The 26142-nt window shown below is 37.2% G+C and overlaps 1 protein-coding gene across 4 annotated transcripts in view; it reads right to left on the bottom strand.

Annotated features, from left to right (window-relative positions):
* Positions 1-9309: 9309 nt before the first annotated feature.
* The window catches only part of SLC4A7 (solute carrier family 4 member 7), a gene marked incomplete at both ends in the record, with an annotated part of 78468 nt that continues 61635 nt past the window's right edge, over positions 9310-26142 (bottom strand). For 2 of the 4 annotated variants that reach the window (XM_079538248.1, XM_079538250.1), the window contains 14 exons: positions 9310-9391; positions 9965-10072; positions 11806-11906; positions 12553-12684; positions 13012-13185; positions 13602-13670; positions 15798-16049; positions 16309-16470; positions 16897-17010; positions 17996-18157; positions 19933-20038; positions 21854-22099; positions 22637-22770; positions 25217-25391. In XM_079538248.1, coding sequence (XP_079394374.1) covers positions 9310-9391; positions 9965-10072; positions 11806-11906; positions 12553-12684; positions 13012-13185; positions 13602-13670; positions 15798-16049; positions 16309-16470; positions 16897-17010; positions 17996-18157; positions 19933-20038; positions 21854-22099; positions 22637-22770; positions 25217-25391 — 2017 coding nt within the window. The remainder of the gene's footprint in view (positions 9392-9964; positions 10073-11805; positions 11907-12552; positions 12685-13011; positions 13186-13601; positions 13671-15797; positions 16050-16308; positions 16471-16896; positions 17011-17995; positions 18158-19932; positions 20039-21853; positions 22100-22636; positions 22771-25216; positions 25392-26142) is intronic. The other 2 variants (XM_079538251.1, XM_079538249.1) reach the window with 1 other exon arrangement.

The raw sequence follows: 26142 nt of genomic DNA, 5'->3' as shown, positions 1-26142 counted from the left end.
AAAACACTTCAGAACATTCCCATGGTACCAGCTATCACTAGGGAATGAAAAGAAATAGAATCAGTTCTACCAGTAAGTAGACAAAACCCTTCATCTTAGATTAAATGAAGGCAGCTCAATTAATTCATGTAATTTCCTTCAAAAGCAGCGAAAGTTACGAGAAGTCAGGTACATTGTTAGGCATATATAAGAAACCTCATGAGTACAGATTTCCACAACTTGATTTAGTAATATTTTTGTTTCTTATCCTCTCCCCAGTATCCTAATCCATTTGGCACATTGCTGAGGCATGGCATGATGTAACCATCACCTCACAGGTGTACACCAGTACAGTGACTCTCCCGAATTATCAACTTGCTCAAGAATACATACATACAAAGAACAGATTTCAATCACTTACCAAATAATCAAACACAAACCAACCATGAGTAAATACAGATAAATCCTAGAAAATTCAACATGTAAAACAGTAGGATTCCAGTACAGTCAAGGTTACATTCAAAACTCTGAGGTCTTCATGATTATCTACAAAATACCTCACAAATGTGAAACCTTTCATCCACAGATCACACTCAACCTTGCTTTACAGCTGCCAGGCCACTGATCTGCACCACAAAGTGGTGCCTTAGTCAAGAAGAAACAGAATAGTATCTGAGTAATATTTTAGAGGCTCACTGCTGTTATAGGTGCAGATGTTTCCAACGTGAAGCCAAATTTCATTCACTGCTGTCTGAGAAAGAAGGAATGCAGCACACCCAGGGACACAACCCTCACCCAACGCAGAGGGTTCATCCTGAAGCTGTCTCTGTTTCCTAGAGGACACTGAGCGTGCACAAGTCAGTAAATACTAGAATGAAAAGTGGGCAGCCCCACAGCTGCTGAATGACCCTGCACAACCTCCATCTGCCAGCATGGCATCACAAGGCTGCACCGTCTGCTCGACTGGAAAAGCTGAATCAGGTTACAACTAATCCTCTGTGTTAACCCTGATCACCTTATAGCTTGTCCCCAAGTACCGTTGGTGTACAAGGGCAGGGATAATACGCAGAACAAAGAATTTATCATTGTGGTTTAAAGCGTTTGAGCCCTTCAATTTGCCTCCAGGGTTAAACCAATAGAACAGCCGTCTGCTGGTGAAAATGGCAGCTGCTGACCCCTCACAAAATCTGCCACTCCCTTTCACTTATTCAGTTTATCTGGTCCAAATCCAAGAGTTTAGAGAACTAAACAGGCAAAGAGCCATGTGCTTCTCTTCGTACAGGCAGTGTGCTACAAATTTAGGTCACCATTACAGCAGCCCAATGAGCTGCTTGCAAAGAAGGGGCGGGGGGGGGGGGGGGGGGGGGGGAAGGACAGGAGTGCACAGCTATGAGAAGCACAGAAAACCCTTTCATCAGGAGCCAGTCATTAAACCATGTGGGTGCACAAGCACCACACCCCGAGTGATGGGTACCACAGGAAACAACCCCTTGTTTTCCATGTACCAGCCATAACCCTGAGAGAAAACAGACGTGGAAAATGTCCTTATTGATTCACACGCAGTTACCTGCCCTTCTTGAAACCATCGAGTTCATTCCCACCCCTGTGTTTTGTCTTTACTTGTGCCAGAAGAAATTTCCATGGAGCCAGACTATTAACTATCTTACTAGCTAGTAAGCTGGCTTCATGAGTAATGCATACAAAACAAAACAACACCTGCATCTCAGTCAGGTAGAGAAAGATTGAGACTGGACAACTTTAAAAAATAGAAATGTATTAAGGAAAATATCCTCACAGCGCAGATAGAGCCTTATTCAACTTCATTTAAAACAATGAAATGAGAAAAATATTAACTAATTTATTATAACTAGTGATAATTACATTTAATTAGCTATCATAACGCAATCACATAGAAAGATGGATTCATTCTAACAGTGTTGGTGTGCAGGATAGGACAAGGAACGTTCCAAGAACCCTGTCAGAAAAAATCCACATGATGAGAAACAGGAGACAAAGGAATCACCACAAAGATTTGATCTGTGGCCCAGTCTGTCTCAGAAAACACAAGGTCATAAAGCTTCAGAAGGTGAAAAGAAACCCCCAAATAAACAAAACCACAAAAGACATATTGGAGAATAAATTATTTCCATAAACTGCAGCGTAATGTTTAAAAACACTCTTGAACAAAAAGATATCTTACGTTCTTCATAATATTATTAGCAATAACTACTGGATGCAGATGACAGATACAAACAGCTTTGTAATCTAACTAGCTGCTTGATTGATCACAAACTCCTTCCTTAATCACCCTAGTGGCTGAGTTCCACTACGTAACTATATACAGAAGTTTAACTGGCTTGAGCTGGATAAAGGAGTAGAAGACTTTTCATGTCGTTGTTAGATAGGAATTTATCTAATGCCATAAGCTGGGTGTGAGGTCAGATGAAAAATCACTCCTTAAAAGAGCAACTATCAGCACACTACAAATGCATTTCAAATGTGGTCAAATGTTGGCTAAGGATGCACCAAAGAAGACTAAAAAGTTCCCAAGATGTACTTTTACTTCTCCAGCAAAGGGCTGGACTGCATCCCTCTCATTCTTGGACAGCATGGCAGTCAGAAGAGACACCATGGGGCAGTAGAAGCCTAGAAATTCCCAACCCATGAAAATGTACAGACAACATTTGAAGAGTTCTTCTCACAAGATGCATCACCTGAATCAATGTGGAAATCTGCATGTTTATATGAAAACATCCATATGCATGTATTTTCTTCTTGAATTTCATTCAGTCACTTCTTAGAAGATTCTTTGAAGATAAACTAGGATTCCAAATGAAGCTCCCATTTTCCCAACAAATGGAAACACAGTCCCCTGCTTTTCCCTCTGCACCAAACCAGTTCTAGGGAAGCCATAAAAGGCCAGGCCTGTTTCACGCTCTTGGGCACACACAGTGCGAGACTCTGGGCTTTTTTCCAGATCGTATCTTGTATCTGCATTTTCTGCCTAAGCCCACAATGCCAATCTGCAGCTCATAGATGAAGGAAAAGTAGGTTTCTGAGGGGTAGATAGCAGCCTTCCACCAAGGCAAGAACCATATGTAGCTGTATGAAATCCGTGCTGTTTGCCTTGCTTATCAGGCGGCCTGTGGGGGACTAGAGACACTGGGAACTATGAGGGAGGGTTTAGTGCTTTCTGAACACACAGATCAGTGAAGGTGCAAGGCTGGGGACAACACTGTTAGAAGGAAGGTGGGAGAGTCCCTAGTAACACCCTTCTCTACTGATTGAAAGAAAGAGATCTGATAAGTAGACTGTTTGATGGACAAGGAATTGGCTGCAAGATCATACCCAATGGTCAATGGCTCAGTGTCTGGATGGAGATTAGCGAAAAGTGTCTCTCAGGGGTCAATACTGGAACCACTGCCCTTTAATATCTTGATCAGTAACATCAACAGTAGAATGAAATGCATCCTCTGTAAGTTTGCAGATGACAACAAGCTGTGCGATGTGACACACCTGAGGGATGGGAAAGAGATCACCCAGAGAGACCTGGACAGGCTCGAGAAACCTAGTGCAAGATCTAGCACCTGGGTCGAGGCAACCTTTACTACAAATACAAGCTGAAAGATGAAAGGATAGAGCACAGCATCCTGTCAAGAAGCATTTGGGGGTACTGTTGGATGGAAAGCTGGACATGAGCCAGTAATGTGGCCTTACAGCCCAGAAAGCCAACCGTACCCTAGGCTGCATCAAAAGAAACATGGCCAGCAAGTAGAAGGAGGTGATCCTGCCCCTCTACTCTGCACTGGTGAAGACTCACCGAGAGTACTACATCCAGATATGGAATACTCAGCAGAGCAGAGATGTGGACCTGTTGGATTGTGCCCAGAGCAGGGCCACAAAAATGATCCCAGGCATGGAACATCTCCTCTACAAGGACGGGCTAAGAGAGCTGGGGGTGTTCAGCCTCGAGAAGAGAAGGCTCCAGGCAGACCTAAGAGCAGCCTTCAAGTATTCAAAGCTGTAAGACAGAAGGGGACAGATTCTTTAACAGAATCTGTTGTGATAAGACAAGGAGAAAATATTTCAAACTAAAAGAGAGGAGATTTAGATTGGACATAAGGAAGGAGTCATTTACAATAGGGTGATGAGGCACTGGCACAGGTTGCCCAGAGAAGTGGTGGATGTCCCATTCCTGGAGAAATTCAAGGTCAGACTGGGGGGACTCTGAGCAACCTGAACTGTTCATTGCATAGAGATGGACTAGATGACCTTTGAAGATCCCTTCCAACTCCAATGATTCTATGATTCTAGGGTGGGGACAATGCAGCTCTTACCCAAGAGACATTACTTCTAGCTCGCCAAGGAGACCCAGTGCTGGATGTGACCTCAGGCTGGTGGATGGCACACAGCGCAAAACCGGTTCCCCACACTTCCCATGCGTTACTTAAGACTGGGCAGGCCCACCCCAGCACTTGATAACTTTAATGTGTCTTATACCACATAGCACATCTGCATGCATCCCCAAATGCTAACATCACGTTTCAGTTTGTTTTTTTAACACCTCTGACATCTTTACATCGTACCTCTCCGCGACGTTAATCACACAACGGCCGCACCATCTGACTCCCCGACCTCCCCCGCCCTCCCCGCGGGCCGGCTCCCTCCCAGACAGGGGCCTGCGGTCGGCCCTTATGGCACGGCTTAACAGCCTCTCTTCACGCGGCTGCATTGGGGCACCCCTGCCCTGCCCTGCCCCACTCACGCGGCAGTCCCTGCACGCAGCCTCCGCCACCGCTTCACCGCTTCGTCCGGAACGCGGCCCCAGCCGACGGCCAATCGCACGTCGTCTTCTTCGGCAACGGACGACGCTGCAGCCAATCGCGAGGCGCCGTGCTTGGAGGCGCGAGGATACCCTAGCGACCACCGACGCCGGCCGCCGTTGCCATGGGAACGAGGACGCCCGGCCGGAGCGGCAGCCCCGTTCTCCGGCACAAATACAAGAAGGCGAGATATTGTCCAGTAGATTTTTATTGCTTTTGCCAACTTTCTGAAACGTTACAAAAGATAATTTTATTCTACCAGTAATTAAAAACAACGAAGGCTGGATCTTTCACATTGAAGACTGAGTCTGAGATCGGTGTTCTCTGTACAAACCGGAGATCGATTCTACATTTGGGATTCCGTTACAAAGTACGAAAGCGTCGCTGCCGTTAGAAAAGCGGTCGTACAAAGCGGGACCGTACGGCGTGTGATGGCGCCTCCGACCAGCGGCACTGAGGTCAGAGCGCGGCTCAGCTGCGGGTGCTGAACCTCGGAAGACAGCGCTGCGCGGAGCAGCCGCAGCAGAGGGGCTGTATTGCAAAGGGTGTGCCTCGCCCCAGCGTTGTGGAGTAGAAAAGGACTGGCTGTCAAACTCACTATACTAAATTCAGTACGAAAATGTCTTTCAGATTAACTTCAATGCCAACTAAGAAGTTCCTGTAAGTTCTCCCTAAAAAAAAAAAAAGTTACAGAATAAAACGGACTTAAAATTCTAAGCAATTTGCTTTGTATTCATAGCACTAGTCTTACACTGACTCAAAGCTGTGTGCTTCTAGTCTTAAAATTTGCTGTAAAATAAATTAGTTGGTATCAACAAAGTATTTCACACATTCGTACTGTACTTTATAATAAATTTTACCTAAATGAGTAATTAAAACATTACTAATCACAGAAAGCAAAAGGAAAACTAAAATCATTGTGATGCTCATCTAAGAGGCTACACTGTGAACTGAAAATCATGAGTCATTTATCTTAGATTTACAGAACGTATGTACAAGACAATCCTTTAAAACTGTGCAGACTCTGTGACAGGACACCACAGGTTTGTCACAGGTGTATTTTACAGAAGCTGAACCTGCCTGACACGAGGCAGGAAACTACCACATAAAGACAAAGATGCAAGTGAAGCAAATGAAAAGTTATGGGAAAGCTTTCATTACTCACAGAAGAAAAAAAAAATGGCCTGTACATTTGGTTGAAAAACCCCAACAGGGCATTGAATTCTATCCTAGCGACCTTACCATGTCTAACTTGGCAATTTGGAACATTTCCCTAAACAACAACATATTCTGTCGTAGCTGCAAAATTCATCTAGGAAGGTATAATTAACTTGGGCATATGTAAACAGAATGAAAGCATGTCATTGTAATACGTGAGAAGTACTGAGAAGGAGTTTTGTAGAGTTTAATTTAAACAAAAGACTGCATTTTAAGTGAAATATTTTAGATGATAATTTAAATGGAGTGGTCAAAATTAAGACCCACACTTCATGTAAACATTCTTATTTATAAATAAATTAGAAAAAGGGAAAGCAAAACAAACCAAAAAAAAAAGAAGACTGGGGAATTCCTGAGGCGGCTCTGCAGCCAGATACACAGTAGCACTAAGCTCCATTCCGGGAAACCAAGACATCTAAAAAAAAAAAAAAAAAAAGTGCAGGACTGTTCATTTACCTCTAACTGCTGGAATGGAAACATATTGGCTTAATTTTTATAGGGCTTAACCCCATGAAAGAATCAGTGCACAGTTATTATCACTGCTCTTTGACACCCATTAAGGCAAAACTTATCAATATACAGTCCGCGATAATCTTAGCTTTACTTCTACTACGCACAAATTTAAAGCAAAAGTGGTACACAGTGAGCAGTAAGTTATTAACCATACGTTATCCATGGGTTTTTATGCACTCAATACCACATTGTCTTCTATTCACATAGGGGAAAAAGTGCAAGCTAGGACACGCTACTAACAAAGAACACTGGAACTAAAGGTCACTGTAAACTGCTTTGCAAGTCAAGGGATTTCTGGCACTGATGGAAGTATCTACAGAATTAGAATTAAAGAAATACTGCAGTTAGACTTGTGGGCTTTGGTGGTTCATTAGCTGTTTTTAAACTTCACAAGAAAAACACCTGCTTCCTGCAGTATTGGCTGTTCTTTAACCCTTCAAAAGCAGAAGCCAGATAAAAGTTGTATAGCACCAGGGAACCCTGATTTCTGGCACTGAAGAGTTAAAAAACCTAAGCAGCTTATAATCATCTTCTGACTTTTGGAAACAATCATGGGGCTCTGAATATGACGTATAAAATACTACTACGAAGAGTGGTACAAAAGTAGCTTATTGTGGATAACACTATGTAAACTGCTCAAAATAGCATTTTCCTTCTTAGATTCACCAGCAGCCAGCTAAGAGCCAGTAACTGATGAGCAGATGAGTTGGTCAGTTGTGGTTTGCTGGTTGTATTTTTTTTTTTTTAATAATGCAACTGCCTGCCATATTTTCATTGCATCTCAGTTTCATTAGAGGGAAAATAGCTATTTCCTGAAAGAGCAAATACTCAAGCTAAGGCACAAGCTACGCCGTTATCTAAGGATAAATGGGCATCACCCTGTAGAGGTCATACACAGTACTAGTCAAATTAGTAATGCAGACCTCACTTGCTTTTCCACTGAGCCTCTGTCATGAGAATTTGGGTTGGATCTTTCATACTGCTGTATGCTATTATGCATTTTCAGTAAACTGCCGTATCAATTCAGTCAAATGGAGAAAACAAAAAAATAAACTATTAAATCGTGTGTAATGGGAATGGCTAACAGCCCATATAACTTCAGCATTATTTTCAAATATTTCTTCTTATTCCAACTGATGGGTTTATTTTCATAATATACAATTATCTTTCATCTCATTGTTACTCGTCTGAAGAATACCAGAATTCCAACTCGGGTGGTACTTCCAGATGAACTCTGCCTTCCTCCAAATCTGCTCCTTTGCATTCACTGAGAATTTTACCACGAAGTCCACAGTAAAACTCACAAATCTACCAAAACAGAATTAAGCTAACAGTATGCTCTAGTTTGAAATGTGCACAGATTCTAATTAAAGCCTTTATAATACATCCAGAAAGGGCTGGTAGAATCCAAAAAGAGTACTTCAGAAATTTAAGCCAAAAAACAAAGGCATAAGGCAAAAAAATATTAGCAATGGAAACTGCAGCAGGTAATTGATCAAGCTTTTCACTTGCACATAAAATTCTCATCATTTCAGATTTTACACTGCTAAACACTAAACCTCAAAAACGTAAGTACAATAATGCACTTTTTAATCAATGCATTTTTAATCAATGAACCTCCAAAATCCCATTTACTTCAATAAATGAGTATTTACTTTTTCAATTCTTCTAACACGATAAAATTTTATACTAATTAAAATAAATAAAATGCTTAAAATAAGTTGGTGTGCTATCACATATGTCCTTTACAATGAAGAGAATCAGAACTGTACACAGAAATACCACAAGCAATTTGTAATCCATAAAATAATATTGATCATAAACCTATTACAGAATTAAACTGTGGCTAGTTTAATCAAATATATAATAAACTTTAAAAATGAATTGAGCAAGAAAGATATTCTGATGAGGACGTGAAACACTCTGAATTGTCAGACTTAGAGATGAGTAAATTAGTTTTTCAAAGTCAATGGAAAGTGTAAATAAAAACAGCTAAAGAAATCAAGAGCACTAGTGTAGCAAGTATAACTTCCTACAGAACAACTTGCTGCCTGTAAGTTCAATTTATATTGAGTAAACACAGATTTCAGAATGGCAAATACTGACTTGGGACTGTAACTACAGTTACTAAAATCATATAGCTACTGGATGAAAATGAAAAATCAGGGGTATATTTAAAAGTATCAGAACAGGATATTTATATGTATTTCAAGGGTTATTTAGCCATCTGACTTAGGGCTCTAGGACTCCTCTGTAAAATATGAGTGACAGAATCCAAAACACATTAGCATGTAGTGAAGATACAAAACACAGTAATTCATGTTAACAGGACATTAATATCTGATCTATGAAATCACAAAAAAAGTATACCCTGCAAAAACAAGCAGTAATTTCCTGCACGGAAAACAAAGTTCTGTAGCGCACGTTATAAACAGAGGTAATGGCAAATTCTAAGTGATGTGGACCAGTAATCATCAGCAAAAGCTGATTGAACTTTTATGCACATATTGATTATTGAAAATAATAGGCATTCATTACAATATTCCTATTTAAAATGAAAATAAAATTCCCAATAAAATAAATAGCTGAAGTGTGATTACCACTCAACTGATCTGTAAGCAAATCTTTTCATGTCAGCATATCTACAGTTCCCTAAACAATGGCAGAATTAAATACAAGTTACTCCTTAAATTGGAAATCACACTTCAGTGGTATAATATCCTACAATGATATATATACACACACACAAATACACACAATTCCCCCTGGTTCAGTTCTATAAAGATGTTTCAGCATCCACGTATTTCACAACAGGTGAATCTTCCACATTTATTTTCACACTTTCTGGTTTCTCAGGGCTGTTGAAAGCAAAGATAATCATTTAAGATACTGTTCTTTTTTCTCAAAGCTAGTCATCAAACATTTTATACTCAAGCGTCAAGATAGTATTTAATTCAAGTACATTTCATATCCAATAAAAATACTATCTGAGCCAATTTAATTTTTAGAAATCTAAACTAGGTTGGGCAAATATCCAAACCCACCAACCCAGTGGAAGATCCAAGCAGCAGTGAAAATGCTGTACTTACCTTTTATTCTCTCTGGCGTTTGTAATATTCAGGACCAAACATGCTCATATACACTCTAATAAAGCATTCAGATTCCCTAAACTTATCAGAGTAGCATACAACTGTATTAAGCAAATTAAAAGTAGCATTAAAATACTAATAATGCACTTAACAACATCCTTTGACATTGTTTGATTTCAGAGCAGAGAGCAAAAATTAAGCTCAAAATCAAGTTCCTCTCAAAAGTCCATGTATAAACCATGTATGCTTATAATCTGATATATACTTCAATAAATATGAGTACAGTAATTAGCTACCAAAGACATGACAAAAGTTAGAAAACATGTGAGTAATTATAGCTACCTCAGGTTAGCTCTGGTTACTTTGGCATTCTCAGTACTCATGGACAGAGCCTTCCACTGTGCAGTTTTGGCCATTTCATCTGATATGTTTACAACTGAGGGATCAATGCTAAAGAACAAACATACTTTCTGGTTAGTACTCAATGCCCTTCAAACACATTATACTTGCTGTCACTCATAAATCACATCAGTTGCGCCTTCTCTCAACGTTTACGCAGCCACAAGTTGAATTAATCACTTACCACGGTACTGCAATGAAAACTTCAAAGTGTAATAATTCACTAGTGCTACCTTAATCTCATGGTATCATCAACAGTTTGTCACAGACAGTCACAATCTGTTAGTGGTATCTCATTTCCAAATTATCTTTAACTTCAGAAAATTATTTTGTATATTTATAAATAATGAAATGAATCATACAGTTCTGTTAGGGCATTCATACAGCAGAATTATTTTAAGCTGTTTCCAGTAAACAACCAAATGTTAATAAAATTCTGGAAGTGGTAACTCAGTTCAGATTAAGAAGTAGCAGAAATTTGAATGTCTTGACTTTTTTCCCCCCCCTATTAAAATTCAGTCTCACAAGCAGTAAGCTTTCAAAATCTGTTTTTGACCTTTGCCTTTCACACACTTAAAGGTAAAGCAGACTTAAACGTCCATACAGACAATGCCTAAGCTTCAGAATCTACTCCAGATGTATAAGACTACATCAAAGCACCACAGAAACACATCAAAGCTTATTTTTCACTGGGAATCCCCACAAGTTGCAGTACAGTGAAATACATAGTAAATACACATGCAGACAATTGATGAATTCATAGTTCTATCATGAGAGCAATCAGCAGTTGCTCAATTTAAAAAAAAAAAATTAAATGATTTTGCATTCAGTTGAAGTTGAACTGAACCTGCTCTTAGAGCAGATGATAAGACTGAGCAGGAATATGTCTAAACTGAAAATCTGCCTGTTCCCAAGCCAATTTAGATGTTATACTAAAGGATGTGGTTTAGTGGAAAAATATTGGTAGTTGGATGGGTGTACTAGATGATTTTGGAGGTCTTTTCCAACCTTGGTGACTCTATGATTGAATCAGGGTAGACCCAACACCTGAAATTTTAATGTAGGGATTTTTAGTATTGGACAAAAAAGTTGGCATGCTATTAATTTGTCAGAACTTCCAGGTGTTGAACAGCTGTAAAATACTTGACAACTAAGCAGAATACTGTACACGAGTACAAGAAACTCACACAGAGGCAAAACACCTTCCACTGCTGTTAAACTGCAGCACTTCCTTTTCTGGAAGAAAGCTGATAACCTGTTGCCCTACAGTGTACATTCAGAAATTAACCTCCTTAAGCAAAAAGACAGCCTACAAAACAATTTTTTTTTTTTAGGTCACAGAAATTAGCATTCACTTAAATAAACCATTGAAGAACTGCATGTTTAGACTACCACTGAAAAATCCAAGTGGCTGGTAAACACATGGCTCAACTGATGCTATTAGTTGCTTAATACTCAATTTTTCATGCACAGTAGCACACAGATATTCCACAAAAACTGACCAAGGAAGCTTCTTCACCTTGAGAACAGCTGGTCGAAATTGAGTCATCAGATCTGTTCAAGATGGTCATGTAAATTTATAATTAAAAGTGTTTCCACAAAAAAAAACCCAAAAACAAACAAAAAAAGCCCCACACTGCCATAGCACCAGGGGATATACCTTAATCAAGGCTGTTACTAGCTTGAGGAAAAAAATTAAGCTCAGATATGACCAACTGAATATGAAGTAAATTATGACATTTGACAGAATACTTCTTAGTAAGAAGACCAACATATTATTATACCTGTATTTTAGAGTTTTTACAGGAAAATTCAAAACATTTCCTTCTCCATACTGAAGGTGTACGCTCTCATTGTCCTCTGTCTGAAGCATTCTCTCTGCCTCCTGTAAATTTTAAGTAAATATTTTGTAAAATTCTTTCATACAGAAGAAACCAACAAGTTTGCACAATGACAGAGTATTTCAATAGGGTTATGGGGCAAAATGCTTCTCTGTAGGTACTGCAGCTGACATCTAGCTAAGTCATTTTTAAGCTTAAGAAATTCAGCTAGTTGGTGTACAGCCAGCTGATACTTTTACTGAGAAGTTATGTGCCTATTACTCAGTTATACATTATTACCAACTAGCAGTTGGTTTTAACCATCATTCTGCATACACACACAAGGAGAAGGTCCCTCATATGGTAAAGTTTTTCTACTGAATTAACCAGTCAAGATTCCTACTTCAGTTTTGCTTTTCCATCCATCCATATCTACCTTCAAACCTGATGAATGACAGAGATAACAAAATGCTGCGCTAAGAAGCACTTCATTCTGCTTTGCTTTGCTTTACAAAGGAGAATAATTCATTATTCATAACGACATCACTAAAATAATGACTCATCCTTAACAGCCAGTAACTGTTGCTCAATCAGTAAGTTTCATTAGTAAAGGATTTCAAAAGGTATGTTTGGGTATAAGAATTTTAAAATGTCACTTAGTGTTTTTCTATTAATTTACAACATGTTCAGTTTGAGTATTTTTATACTTACTGCTTTCTCTTTTTTCTTTTTGTCATCTTCTTTCTTCTTTTTACTTTCTGGCATAAGATCGTCAAGCCAGCTAAGCTCTCTTTTGGTAAAACATAAATCCATGAGCTTGCGAATGAACACTAGCGCTAAAACCTTAAGAGAACCATAAAAGGAATCACTGATATTAAACCATTGAAATAAATATTATCACACACTTTCAGTACATTCAGTGTTCTTAACCATAGCTTTTTCTCCTAGTAGCAGTTTTATCTTACTGCCAAGTTAGATCGTTTCCCCTTTTGTAGCTTTTCACAGCTGAATTGCTTTCCTTCAGGAGTTCTCATGTTTCAGAAGTGAACAGCTACTGAAGTTTGTCTTTTGCAGTCCCTTCCCTCATAAGGTAGCAAACACATTCTGAAGAGATGTTGGATGATGCACACACTCTTGGCAAATGATTAACTTGTAGAACAAATCACTTACCATCATAGGGAAAACAACAGCAGCTGCAGAGGCTTTAATCACCCACAAAAGAACGAGACAAGTGAGCTGAATAACTGTAAAGATATGGACCTTCCAGAGTGGTACATAACGCAGATATATCAGGTCAGGTTGATGCTTGGCAGGCATTCCAAACAATTTTATACGGTCAAAAAACTGCAGTGAAATATAAAAACATCCTTCAGTTAATGATTTTCTTCCTCTCCAGAAGGAAATATTTAAATAAAACAACATTTTTATGAAACTCTAAAAACAAATTAATCCTAATTAAAATACTAGCAAAGATCCATGTGAATTCAAGGATTTGGGGTCTCTAGTGTTAGTGTTCCTTTCAAACATTACTAGTATAACTTCTTAGAATATTTTAGAAAATTTGCTGTTCAGCTACACTACTGAAGCAAAATAAGTAAAGACAGTGGTAAGAACAAACACTGAATGTGATACCGCAGAAATTATCCTACATCCTACTCAGACAACATTGGTTAACTTCATTGATTCTGATGTAAAATAACATTTTACATTTCCCTTTTCATTTAAACAAATGCAAGTTGTTCAACAAAGTCAGATTTTACCTGAATGCCTTTTAATGAAGACACTCCCATGTAAAGAAAGACACCATACAAAACTGGCATTGGAATAAACTGCAGACAAAAACAATACCAACAGAGTTACTTGTAGAATCAACATGATACAACTTAGCAGTTGATAGTAGTGAAAGAAGTGAACCAAATTATCTTAATTCCTATTTTACTTATGTGAAAATCTACAAATGTTAATGCTCTATTTTTAGAAGGAATAAATGCAGCATTGAAAAGCAAAAATAGCTGGGAGCTGCAGAAGGACCTGTGTCATCTCCCTAGAGCTAATATGGCTGTCATCAGGATTAAAAAAGTAGTTCAGTCTTGACTGCCCGTGGATTACATTTTCTAGGTTGCAACCAGTGTTTCTATTAATGCTAACAATATTGGTTTATGTTTCTATTTGACAGGAACTATACTGGGACAACAAACTTCAGGGAAACTATCATATGAAGTTTAACTTTTTTCCTCACTAACACAGTATTTCCAGAGCACATGAAACAATATGAAACCATAACTACTAATTTTTTCAGGGCTAAGTTTGCAGTAAAATCAATTTAAAACTTATTAAGATAATGAAGCTGTCCACCGATTCCAGTAGCACCTGCATCAAACATGTGCAGCCTACACAAAGCAAATGAAGCCTACTTTGCTACCAAATTGATTGAAATTCTGAGTAAAGACATCTTAATACAAACTGCTGCCATCAAGCCTGAACAAAAGCCTTCACTGAAACTTAAAATAGCGTGGAATAAAACTATGCCTTAGGGATTAATTACTGTCTGTACATGTATTAGATGGCTTCTTTACCATGTGCTACGTAATTTGACGTGCTAATACTTCATTAGCATTAACTTCTACTGAATTAAGTCAGCATACATTCACACACGAAACAAAAGCACAGAGTTTGCAGTTCAAGGTATTGTCTTCCTTTCTTCCTTTAAACAATTACAGTCACTCACAGTGAAAAAGAAAAGTATTTCACAGAATGAATTGTAGTAATCCCATTCATATTACCCTTGATCCCATAACAAATGCAGGTTTTGCTTTCCAAGAATCAGCTGCTAAAAAGAGGGATAAACACCAGGGTTCAGCAATCAGCACCTTCAGCTTTTGAGCGATAATAAATTCATTTTAGTATTCCTGATTTTGATTCTGATAGTCTGTTATACAGCTAAGCTCCTGGTGGCTTTTCTACCAGAGATTGTTTGATCTAAATATTTGTTTATGTATATCACCTTATTGTTTTCAAATCCCTAACGTTCTCAACAAACAGCCAGCTATTTTATATATATGTTATATATTTATATAATTACTACTAATAATTTGTAATTAGAATTACTGAACTATGGCTGTATGTTCACAGGTTTATTTTCTACTGCGACCTTTTCTTGCACAGCTTGGAAGCTATCTGAGAACTGAGATGTGATTTCTCTTTGAAGAGACTTTTATGAAGTTCTTTAGAGATATTAGCAATTATGCACTTTATGGCATAACTACTACTTTGTCATTTAAAGGCAATTGTGGGTGGTTTTTTTTAATTTATTTCTCTCTCCTAACTGCTGGAGTTCATGCAATGGAAGCTCACTGAACTAAAAGAAATTTAGAGAAAGTGAAATTCAGAGGCCCTAATGTGACTCGCAAAATCTCTATTTCACCTCCATTTCACAACACTCTGAAAGAGAATCTTTATATTTCAGACCTCAAAAGCAGCTTAGAAAGGTAAAAAAGAAAGAAAAGTAGGCAATGTCAATTCTGATTATCACTTTTTGAACTCGATTTCTGTCTGCTTCACTGGCCACATTATATTACTTCTGCACAAGTAACTTTAACACACTCCTTTTTTCCCTCTGTTTATATATTCACATAAGAATTATAGAACTATTCTGGGTAACAGATTTGGGAATCTAAAAAAACAACAACAACAAAAAAAACACCTAGCAAGAAAATCATGCAACACAGACAAAGGTTGCTTTCTTCTCTACTCACTATACTTTTAGCTTGTTCAGTTTTCCCACATCTCCCTCCACTGGTTGTTTCCATTCAACCAGCATCAAAAACATAGTTTGATAATGGATCTAAACATGTATTACTTCATTTAAGAAGATGCACTGACATTACAAAATATTATATCCCACTAAGAAAATAAAAAGCACAAAGAAAATCCAAGTGTTTTGGTAAAACTTCTACCTTTAACACAGAGGTCATAAACACTGACAGCCCCATCAGGACAAAAATCATCAATCCTGTCACTCGCTGCTCCCGGATTCCCAAAAACTTTGGTTGCTCTCCTGGTGCAGAACACTCAGATTCAACTTTCAGGCTGTTAACATGACTTATAGACAGGACAGTTGCTGCGACAAACCAAGGTAAGCCCATTATGGAACATACTCCCAACATAATGCCAACCATGAACAGATCAAGATGATAACCACAGCCTTTCTGTGAAATCAAGCAAAGAAATGAATTATTCAATAAACTTTCTATTTATATGACACGAGATTTATCACTTACTTGGTAAATAACATTCATATGGAAGTTATAGATTTTTAAAGTGCCTGCAAAATTATAGTCACTCCATATTAGTCAATATACCCATCTATTTAGTAGCTGCTTATTTTGCAGACTCAGAATGGATCTGATTTAAAATAAACATGACTTATACAAAACTAGAAGTTCGTGAAAATGAATAGACTTTCACCTTCAGCTTATGCTCTTTTCTGTTTATAATAACAGCTGTTATTTGCTGATCCATGAAAATCAGAATGGTACAGAGTAAAGCAGGAACAGCAGCTACCAGGAGCGTCCACCAAGGATTGCCTCCAAGAGGGTCTATGAACCATCCTCGGTCCTTATGTGTGGGCTGGAAAAAATAAACAAATACTCACTAAAACAAAGTAAAGTTTTCACTGCTACACACATTACCTGCAGTGAACATGTAAACAGTCTCTTAAATATGAGCTTTGATTTTTTTTTCCCCCCAGTAGCTTTGACCTAAAGACTGACTCACTGCTAAATATGAATGTGATATGGAAAAAAATTGAACATCCATTCCATTTCTTTATTTCTGCATGTTTGCAGTAAAGACTACATACATTTCCTTAATACTACTGCACAAAGCAGTGTTTTGCCAGGAGAGACACTATTCAGAACAAAAAGGGGAGATTACTTTAACTACAATGCAAGTCAAAAAGTTAAATTCCTGTTTTTATTTAATACTACTTTTCTACTGTCTATGAAGCTGCAAGCACTTAAAAGGCATTTTTTTAAAAAAGGCTTTATTTCTTACTTCAAATTTCTCTGGAACGTGAAGCTTAGGAGATGGCACTCCTACTAGATAGTCAATCAAAACCATGATTACAATTGTCAGAAATACTGCAAAGTCACTGATAGTAGAACGCACCTATAAAGAGAAAAACCTGTGTTAACTCTTGTTGTTTCATCATTATAATTCATATCAGCAGAAAGAAAATCTACTTCCCTATAAATAGTGGAATAGTGAATACATCACTGAACATTACATGCATTTTATTTTTATGTTTAAATTTAAGCTGCCTGCCAGCATAGCATGAAGTTGAGTATTCTGTACAATAGTTCATCTGATAATCCCATTTAAAGTTATCTAGTACAAAAAGCAGATTGCTTCACATTAACTTCTTCCTCATTTTTCTGTCCTTTTAGCCTGGCTGAGAGGAGGGGTCAGCACAACTAGTCTCCTGGAGCTTAATTTAGTAAAACCACTAAATTGTGCAGAAATCAATAATAATACAGCTGATGTTCAATTTGTAGGGGAAAGATATTTTTAACAAATTCAGGTTATTGAAGGTGACTTTGTTAAGAATTAGGAACACTCTGTAGGTACAAGGTGAGGTCCAGAGAAGATCTGCCCACTTTATTCTGCCTAGTAGAAATATATTATGTAAATTGGCCCAAGGACTATTGTTATACTGTCTTCTATTAGAAACAGTAATCCCCCTCAGGAACAACTCAACACGCTTCAGACATCATCACGCTGGAGAAAGCAACCAATTATTCTACACTACTAGGCAAAGGAACCAGGAAAATAATCCCTCCAGATGCCACTAGCCATTAGTACGAAACACAGACTTGCTCAGATGTTCTTATACCCCAAACATCTTGTTCCAATGGCAAGAAAGAATACTAAGTACTGAATTTGCAGCAGTTGATTTCTATAATATCTTAATTTTTTGAATTTAAAGGAAATGTTGCTTACCACTTCCTTTTCTATCTGAGAGGAAATAACGTTAAAGTGACATTCTCAAAACAAAGTTCTGAAGCAAAACAAATTCAACCCTACTAAGCCATATTAATGTATTCTATACTAATATATTTATCACAAAGTCACAGTCATCTCTAATTGAAATTACCTTAGTTGGGAAATAGCGTTTGGTCTTGAACTGCTTAAGGAAAGAGGAGAGGAAAAACGTTGTAAAGAATAATATGACAGACCAAAAGAGAACATCTGGAATATATGGTCCATGATGGCCACAAGCAGATCCTTGAAACACACCGTGAAATTCTATACATTCCTGCAAAGAGAGAAAAATCCTTCAGTTTCTAAATTTTTAGTCATTTAATATACTCAAACTTGTAACCTACTAATAGCAAATACATATAAAAACCTTCTTTTGGAGATCCGGCAATTCTTTCCTCCATCAGAAACTCAGCCTGAAATGCCCAAAAAAGCTCTCTGTTCCAGAAGAGTCACGGTAGCAATTATTCATCTTTTTCAGGATCTCAAAAAGCCCCAAATAACTTTTTTTTTTTTTTAAATCACATTCACCTAATTTCTATTCTATTCTCAATGCATCAAAAGACTGAACACGTAAATTAAGGCTGAGAACTACATTCAGGAAAAGCAGACTATTCACTTTCAACTTTCAACTTGCTGAACATAAAAACGAGATGTCCTCAGTTTCACCTCTATTCTCAAGTTTTATACTGATATGATTAAAGGAAAAATGGATTCTTAGAAAATAAGATTAATCCAAATGACAAAAAAAAAATCTAATGTAGCGGAAAAATATTTTAAGTAACAGAACTGAGTAAAAAAGAAAAAAATCAAATCATCCTTATCTAAAAGGCTCACTGAAAGGAAAAGGGAAGCAGACACAGGGCACAAGGAAAGATGAAGCCAACAAAGCTGGAAGTAATATTTCAACAGCCTAGTTTTTAAACAGGCTTATGAAAATAAGTAAGTTATAGATATGTAAAAAATTATCCCAACTAAGAACTGAATTTAATTATAAGCACCACAAAATTTTGCATCAGTTCTGCCTGAGAAAAATAAAATTGCTCAAAAGAAAGTAAAGTAAAATAAATAACAGAATATAAAATAAGTTTTAAATACTACATTCATTGCCTTTTTGGGTAATTACAACAGATTAGGAGCAGACAGGTGACATGCAGAAAACAGAACAGGTAAAATTCTAGTATAACACTGAGGCTTTTAAAAATATTTTTGCTGTGCAAAACACCTCCTAATTTCAGTGTAAGCCTCCAGATTCAGACACCAGCAGAGCCCATATACGGATATTTACTGCCATTTTAATATCTGGAGAAGGGTTAAGAAGGCACACACAGGTAGTAAATTCAACAAATCTACAGCAAATGCAAATTATACTAAATGTAGGCGTAGACCAGATGCTAGGACACACAAAGTGGCTGTAAACATCTATGTTTAGGTGACTGATCACATGCAAGGGATTAACCAGATGTGGCTGCAAAATATCCAGCTCAGAAATTACTGCTTCCACACTTATTCTTGCGAATATGTTTTCTTTTAACCTTCGATTCTCCAAAATACTATTTTCATCCAATCAAGTTTTAAGTAGTTTCTCACACACTTTTATACCTACGTCTAACATGATCTAAAAACGTGTACCTGCTAGTACATTCTAACTTCAATTTCTACCTTTGCACTTTCTTAAAAATATTTATCCATCCTTTACAGGAAATAAAAGGAAGTTATCTCCTGTTTATGCTCATCATATTCATCTGCACTTCAGGAAGCAGACTGCTCTGCTACCAGTATTCACGCAGCTATCTCAAGCAATCCCATTCAGCATACCAGTATTTACTGTCACAAAATCAATTATCCCAAACAGTACAATGACTGCTTAGCATTACGGGTGCAATAAAAGAACTGCAAACACAGTTTTAAATAAAACAATCCATGCTATGAAAAAGTAACCAGATAAGAAATATTAGCCAAGTATTAAGTGTTGTGAGATTTAGTTTTTGTTTGTGTGTTATGTATAAAAACAAAGAGACAGATACAGATATCTGCCTTTTAGATACTCACAGTTACTGTAAGGTTACTCCATGCAATAGTTTCCACAGATTTATTCATCTTCCCCCAAGCCTTCAAAGTTTCATTGCTGGGGTTCTGAGGCTCAGAACATACACATCTGAGGGCAAGGAAGGAAAGAAAAAAACAAACCAAATGATATGCTTACAAGTGCAGTCTCTTTTCAGCTGGGCAGAGTTCTTTCATTCGGAGTGTCTGGTATGATGCTATGTTTTGGTTCAAGGAGAAAAACAATGTTGATGACACACTAACGTGTATAGTTGCTGCTAAGCAGTGCTGTACAGAGCCAAGGCCATTCACAGCAGAGCTGTGAGGGAATGGCCGGAAGGATATCCCTTATCATATAGCATCATGTGGAAAGTTTTCAAGGTGGGGGAGGGGGAAAAAAAAAAAAGAAAAAGAAAAAAAAAATGGGCCTCGACCAGAAAGACCTCGGGCCCCTTGAGAGCAGCACTGAGGATGGAGGATTCTGTACACCACACTTCCTATGCCCCACTGCAGGGTGCAGATTCACTGCTGCACATAAACTAGAAATACATTCATAGCCAGGGTTTATCCCAATATTGTATGAAAGAAGCCAAGTACAAGTCTCCTCCTACCATAAAATGAACTATGATTGCAAGTGGGGAGGTGGTGAAGAGATGCTGAGAGTCACAAAGAAGTCCACACCAGAGATTTTACAGATAGGACAAAAAACTTGACATATATCTTTTAAAGAATTAGAAGAAATAAGATATTGACTAAAAACTAGCAGATGAGTTGTTAAAACAGACTAACACCTGAAAACAAAGTGAGTATACTTTATTCACGTACTGTGAAAGTGTAATCATTTGAATTTTTTATTTTATTTCATTCATCACGTGTGAAGCAGTATGTGAAATAAGACAAAAATTCAAATATCACCTTGTAACAACTTGGGTCCAAAATACACCATTATCTGACAGTTAACTATGCATTGACAATGAATCAAAGAACAGCTTTGACCAATTTGGTTTTAACTATGTGAACTGTGCAGATTTTTCACCATTAATGGGTAGCAGTCTCTCCTGTCAAGTGTAAGCTCTCAATTCAATTTAATGCATTTCATGAAAGCATATCCTAAGCTTGAAAAATGTACACTGAGGTGCAAAGGAAAGCAGCAGACCATCAAAAAATAAAAAAACACTGAACATGGTATGACAGACACTTAATGCTGATTTCATGGTGTAAGTGAACTACTCTAATTCAGAAACAGAACAGCTATACATTGAAAAGTAGATAAGATGCACAACTTCCACATCAATCAAATATGAGAAAAGGTACATCTAAATAGCTTGCTTACTGTATTCCTTAAATGAATTGATAGTTTTACTGCTAATTACTAAGATGAAAAGAAACAGTAACTCTACTAAGGCAGGATATTTTTTAGAAGTGGTTATATATATTTTTTTTCATTTATTAGAGAATGGAGAAAAATAGAAAAAGAAATTCTAAAAAAGTCAAATATCCCTCATAATTGCAATAGAAAGCAACAGTGCTTAAATATGTTAACTCCTCATTTTATCACAGCTCCATGCCTCTGGCTGCCTGGAAATAATCCCCACCCAGGTGAGGGAAGCCACCACAATTTCCTGAAGTGCCAAGGCAAAGCTCCTGTCCAGCTAATGGAACGTAAGCTGACCTTTAATCAAGCTGCAGATAAATCAGGCATTGTCACCACCCCTCATCCCTTTAAACCACACATAGCTAACAGAAATTTCAATTCCACAGCACCCTGAATAGAATTTTTCAGAGATTTCTCATGCTCCTGCCACCCCCAGCATTCCTCCTGCCCTACCACTAAGAGGCACACACTACAGTTTCATAAATGATCTGCCACTATACAATACACATTTTCCTTACGTACTGCACTAACAGATATGAACTTGATACTTACGAATATAAAGTCAGTCTATCCAAATTATTGTGCATATTGAAGGCATACACTTCTCCCAAATGAAAAAGCTTTTCCAATGCCTCATAAATAAATATGATGCATATAAGTGCTGCAAAAGCTTCCTCAGTGAATCGAGTGATGTAACAGACAAGGCTGCTGGCATCTGTTGCTACAAGCACTATGCATAAAAATGCAGTCCACAGACCAATGCTAGTTCGTAGGGAGAGGTAGGAAAGCCCATAATCCCTGTATAAAAGAAATCAAAATAATTAACTGAGTCTAAAATCATTTATTATCATATTCTATTTGAAAATGGATACTGAGGACAAGCTCTGCAGGTGTTCACAACTTTACTCATCCCTGACTCTAGTTTTGAAGAAAGTGGAAACTTTTATCTTCCTCTGGTACAGAACAACACCACAAAGTATCTCTAGGACTGAGGGTGCTACTGCCTTTCCCAGGAAGCATCATGAGGATGTTCTGTCCAGAATAATTTGGATAGTTCTTCAGCAAGGGAAAATCAATCCCTGTCCACCCCTGCAGAATCAAAGCCAGCATCCCCACATAAAAGAAGAAAAGTAAGTTCTAAGTCCCACCCAGTTCACCACTGGCTTTCCCACCAGCTAAGTGCTTCAGAGCTTTGCCAAACCACATGCACAGCGCAGTTTCTTGCTGCTGCCTTGATATCTTCATGGTCATCTACTTTCAAAATATATGTTTTCAGTTACAGTTATCTTACAGTCTCTTAGGTTACACCGTTCATCTGGGTATGTCACTACTTACCTGCAAAATTTAAATAATATTTTTTCAAATACTAGAACTGGTCCGGTACTCCCCAAAATAGTAAGAGGTTGCCCAGCAAAGAGAGAATAGGCAATCCCAGTTAACGAGGCTCCAAAGAGGGATTCTATTGCACTCTGTTCAGGGGAAAAGAAACCGCTTTGACTATGCTGCCTTTCAGGTTAGCACATAGCATCACATCTGCATAAATACATTTTTAAGATGCGTTTACATAGAAACAAGACAAGATGTAAAAATATTACAATTAATATTAATGTTTGAGACACTGTTAGCACTGTTTTGCGGTAACAATACCAAGGACTAAAGGTTTGGAAAGCTTTGCTCTTGAGAATTATGAAGCCATCCAGAACCATGAGAACAAGTTATTAGTCCTGCTAACTAAGGAGGAAAAACATACCAACAATTACTACCAATTGAAAAACAAAATTACTCAATACATAGCATACGGAAAAAGTTCTCTCTTCCTGTAAAAAAAAATATATATATCTAAATATATAAACATATTACAACACACCTGTACTAAAACATGGCACAGTGTGCTGCATCAAGCTTGCATCAGTCAGCCAAGCATTACAAAACGAAACAACAAAACAAAACAAAAAGAATCGACAAGGTGGTGCAGGGGAAATTACTGAACAATACTCATTTTTGTATACATGACACCATAAATAGATGAGCTGTAAATCAATGTCCCACCTGGTAATGCATTTCTTTTAATCAAAGAAAGGTATGTATTTTAGTTCTTGATTTGCATGTTTTACTATAAATGTTATTTTTAGAAGGAAATGTTATAATGTACCTCAAGAGAAAGACTGGGCTTTCTAGAACCTAAAATGATGTTGTTGTAAAATATCTAAATATACCACTTAGAACTATGAAAATTAATACATCACAAATTATGGGGTTTGCTGTGGAATTTTCATGCATTTGCTACTTTGTAACAACATGAGCTTAAGAAAATAAAAATTATGCAAACTTGAGCCCCGTTCAGAAAAACATCTAAAACAGGTCAAAGGTGTTTGCTGAACTGGGACTATTAAAAATAAAAAAGCATGCATCCTTTTTTCATTATGTAGAAATATATATATACATATATATATATATATAAATACAATCTCTTATTTAGCTATTGCCTTTCAACTACTGCTTTTGGCATAGTCAATGCATTAACCTGGGGGCTGTCAATCAAGGTGGCAGGGACAGGAATACTGTGGAGGTGATGACCTCTGGGAATGTGAGGAAAAGTTTCAAACACAAACTGTGTACCTTACAGTGTCAGCTACAGTGCTTGAACATGTGTGTGCAGTAACTAAGTTTTATATTCAATGATGCACACCAAGAATCTGAAGGCAGGAACAAACCCGCAAACAATTCCAGATAGCTAAAAGAAAGAAGGTATTTAAGAATCAAGCTTTAAAAGGAGAATATTTTCACAATTATATGGGGTACATTCATAAATTACATCAACATTTAGATAATCACAAGAAAACCCATCCCTACATTTACAGTGGCAGAAATAACAAATGCAGAAGTAAATCACATTTTTTCCATGCACTATCAGCTTGAAGAAATAAACAAATACTCAAGTCAGCTACATTACTTGAAATTGATAAAGGTTAACTAAATTTTAATTGAGTACATGTTTAAAATTTGGTCTAAGTATCACAAAGAATTTTATAGTATTGTAAACTTTACCAGAATTTTAAGTTTGTAAAGGGACAATTCTGAATTTACCCTTTCCTTTCCCCAAAAGGACAGAGCCTTATTTCTTTGCAATAGATTTAGAAACACAAAATACACTTCAGACTAGTTTATCACACGTCATTTAACACAAACTATAAGTTATTAACGTTGCTGATAGGAGTACTCCTTCCTCACTCCAAAAACCTAAAGTGCAACCGAACATTTTGGTTAAAAAAGTGTTGGTGTTACACACTGCCAATGTAGCAGTACCAGAAGTTTATGGATAATATCCACGTTATTTTCAGAGAAGAGTATTTTCGGCTCTTAAAACTTATCTCTTTTTTATTTTTATTGATAACACACCACTAGTGAAAGTAAACACATATCCTGTCCATTGTTTAAATATACAGAATTGACTGCTACCCGTAACCCTGTAGGCATTATCATCCTCATAGGCCTACTACTCAAGGCCAGTACATATTCTTGACTATCCACCTTGAGCCTCTGACTTTGCCTAAAGTAGGCCTAGTGGGATGGTGCACCTTTATTACTATTCATTCATTTTATTCAAGTAGCCAAAAAGAAGGCAATGCCCTTTCTCAATTCATGAAGATACTCTCCAATAAGGCAGGATAAACATTTTAAAATTTAATTTTATAATTTTATTTTTACCTCCACTGTGCATCTTCTCCTGTTCACATGGGTTCCCCACATTTTCCACAGCAATTACCTTTTGGGGAAGATCTGCTTTGGGGCAGGCTAATCAAGTGCTGTGGGTAAATTCTTCAAATACAAATATAAATAAACGAGACAAATGCACACAGTGACTTGCCTCTGAAGGTCTAAAAGCCTGGCCACTACCATTTTTTTTGTACTCACTATTCTGCCTTGTGTAGCTTCTCCCAGGAGCCCTCCAAAAGTGATTACAGGAGACATACAGGCACAGTATAGGAAAAGAATCGAGGCCAGGCACTGCAGGCTTAATGCATCCTTGAAGTCACTCAAGAAAAAAGGTGCTTTCCTTTGGATGTCAAGTATCAAACCACCAAAAAGCCTAAATAGGTGAGATGAAACTCGTCAAACTGTACACTAAAGGATTCTAGCTAGTTCAAAACTAAGGGCTACACAAAACTGCCAGTGCTTACTGCCAGCACAAATTAGCTATTTCATTATCCAGATTAAATCATAACACAGCTTAAATATACACGATAATCTTATCTATTCCAATTCAGTATTTTTCCAAAATATAATCGAACAGATCATCCACATTTATAAAAGCTGGCTAGATATGCATATAATGGGCTAGATACTGAAAAGATACCTGTACAAATACATTTACCTAAGTAATGTTTAAAGGTAAACCTGATTTATGATACTCAGAACAAGAAACAAGAGTTATATGCTAAACCTCAACCAAGACCACCACATTGATAATTATGTTTCCATATCAATATTCCAATTGGTAGCTGTAGCTCTGTTTTTGATCCAAATTCTGTACATGGGTATGGTTAAGTCCGTAAAGATAATAAACCTGAATTTATTTAACAGCGAAAAATTTGGGTTATGGAGATATTCCTAAATGGTACAAACACGAAAACAAATATATATTCATCAGTTGAACTGAGAAAGTTATTACCAAGAAATCAAAATGCATTTTGCTTTTTTTTTTTTATTTCAAGAATATAATATTAAGTAAAAATTGTATCTGCAAAAAAAAAAAAAAAAACCTGTATTTATTGTTGTACGAATTCTATTTTTTTTAAAAGACTTTTGTAATACATAATAGTTTTAACTAGAGATAACAG

The sequence above is a fragment of the Tetrao urogallus genome (genome assembly GCF_951394365.1).
Source record: "Tetrao urogallus genome assembly, chromosome: 7".
Lineage (NCBI taxonomy): Eukaryota > Metazoa > Chordata > Aves > Galliformes > Phasianidae > Tetrao > Tetrao urogallus.
This window is presented reverse-complemented; position numbering and strand designations above follow the sequence as displayed.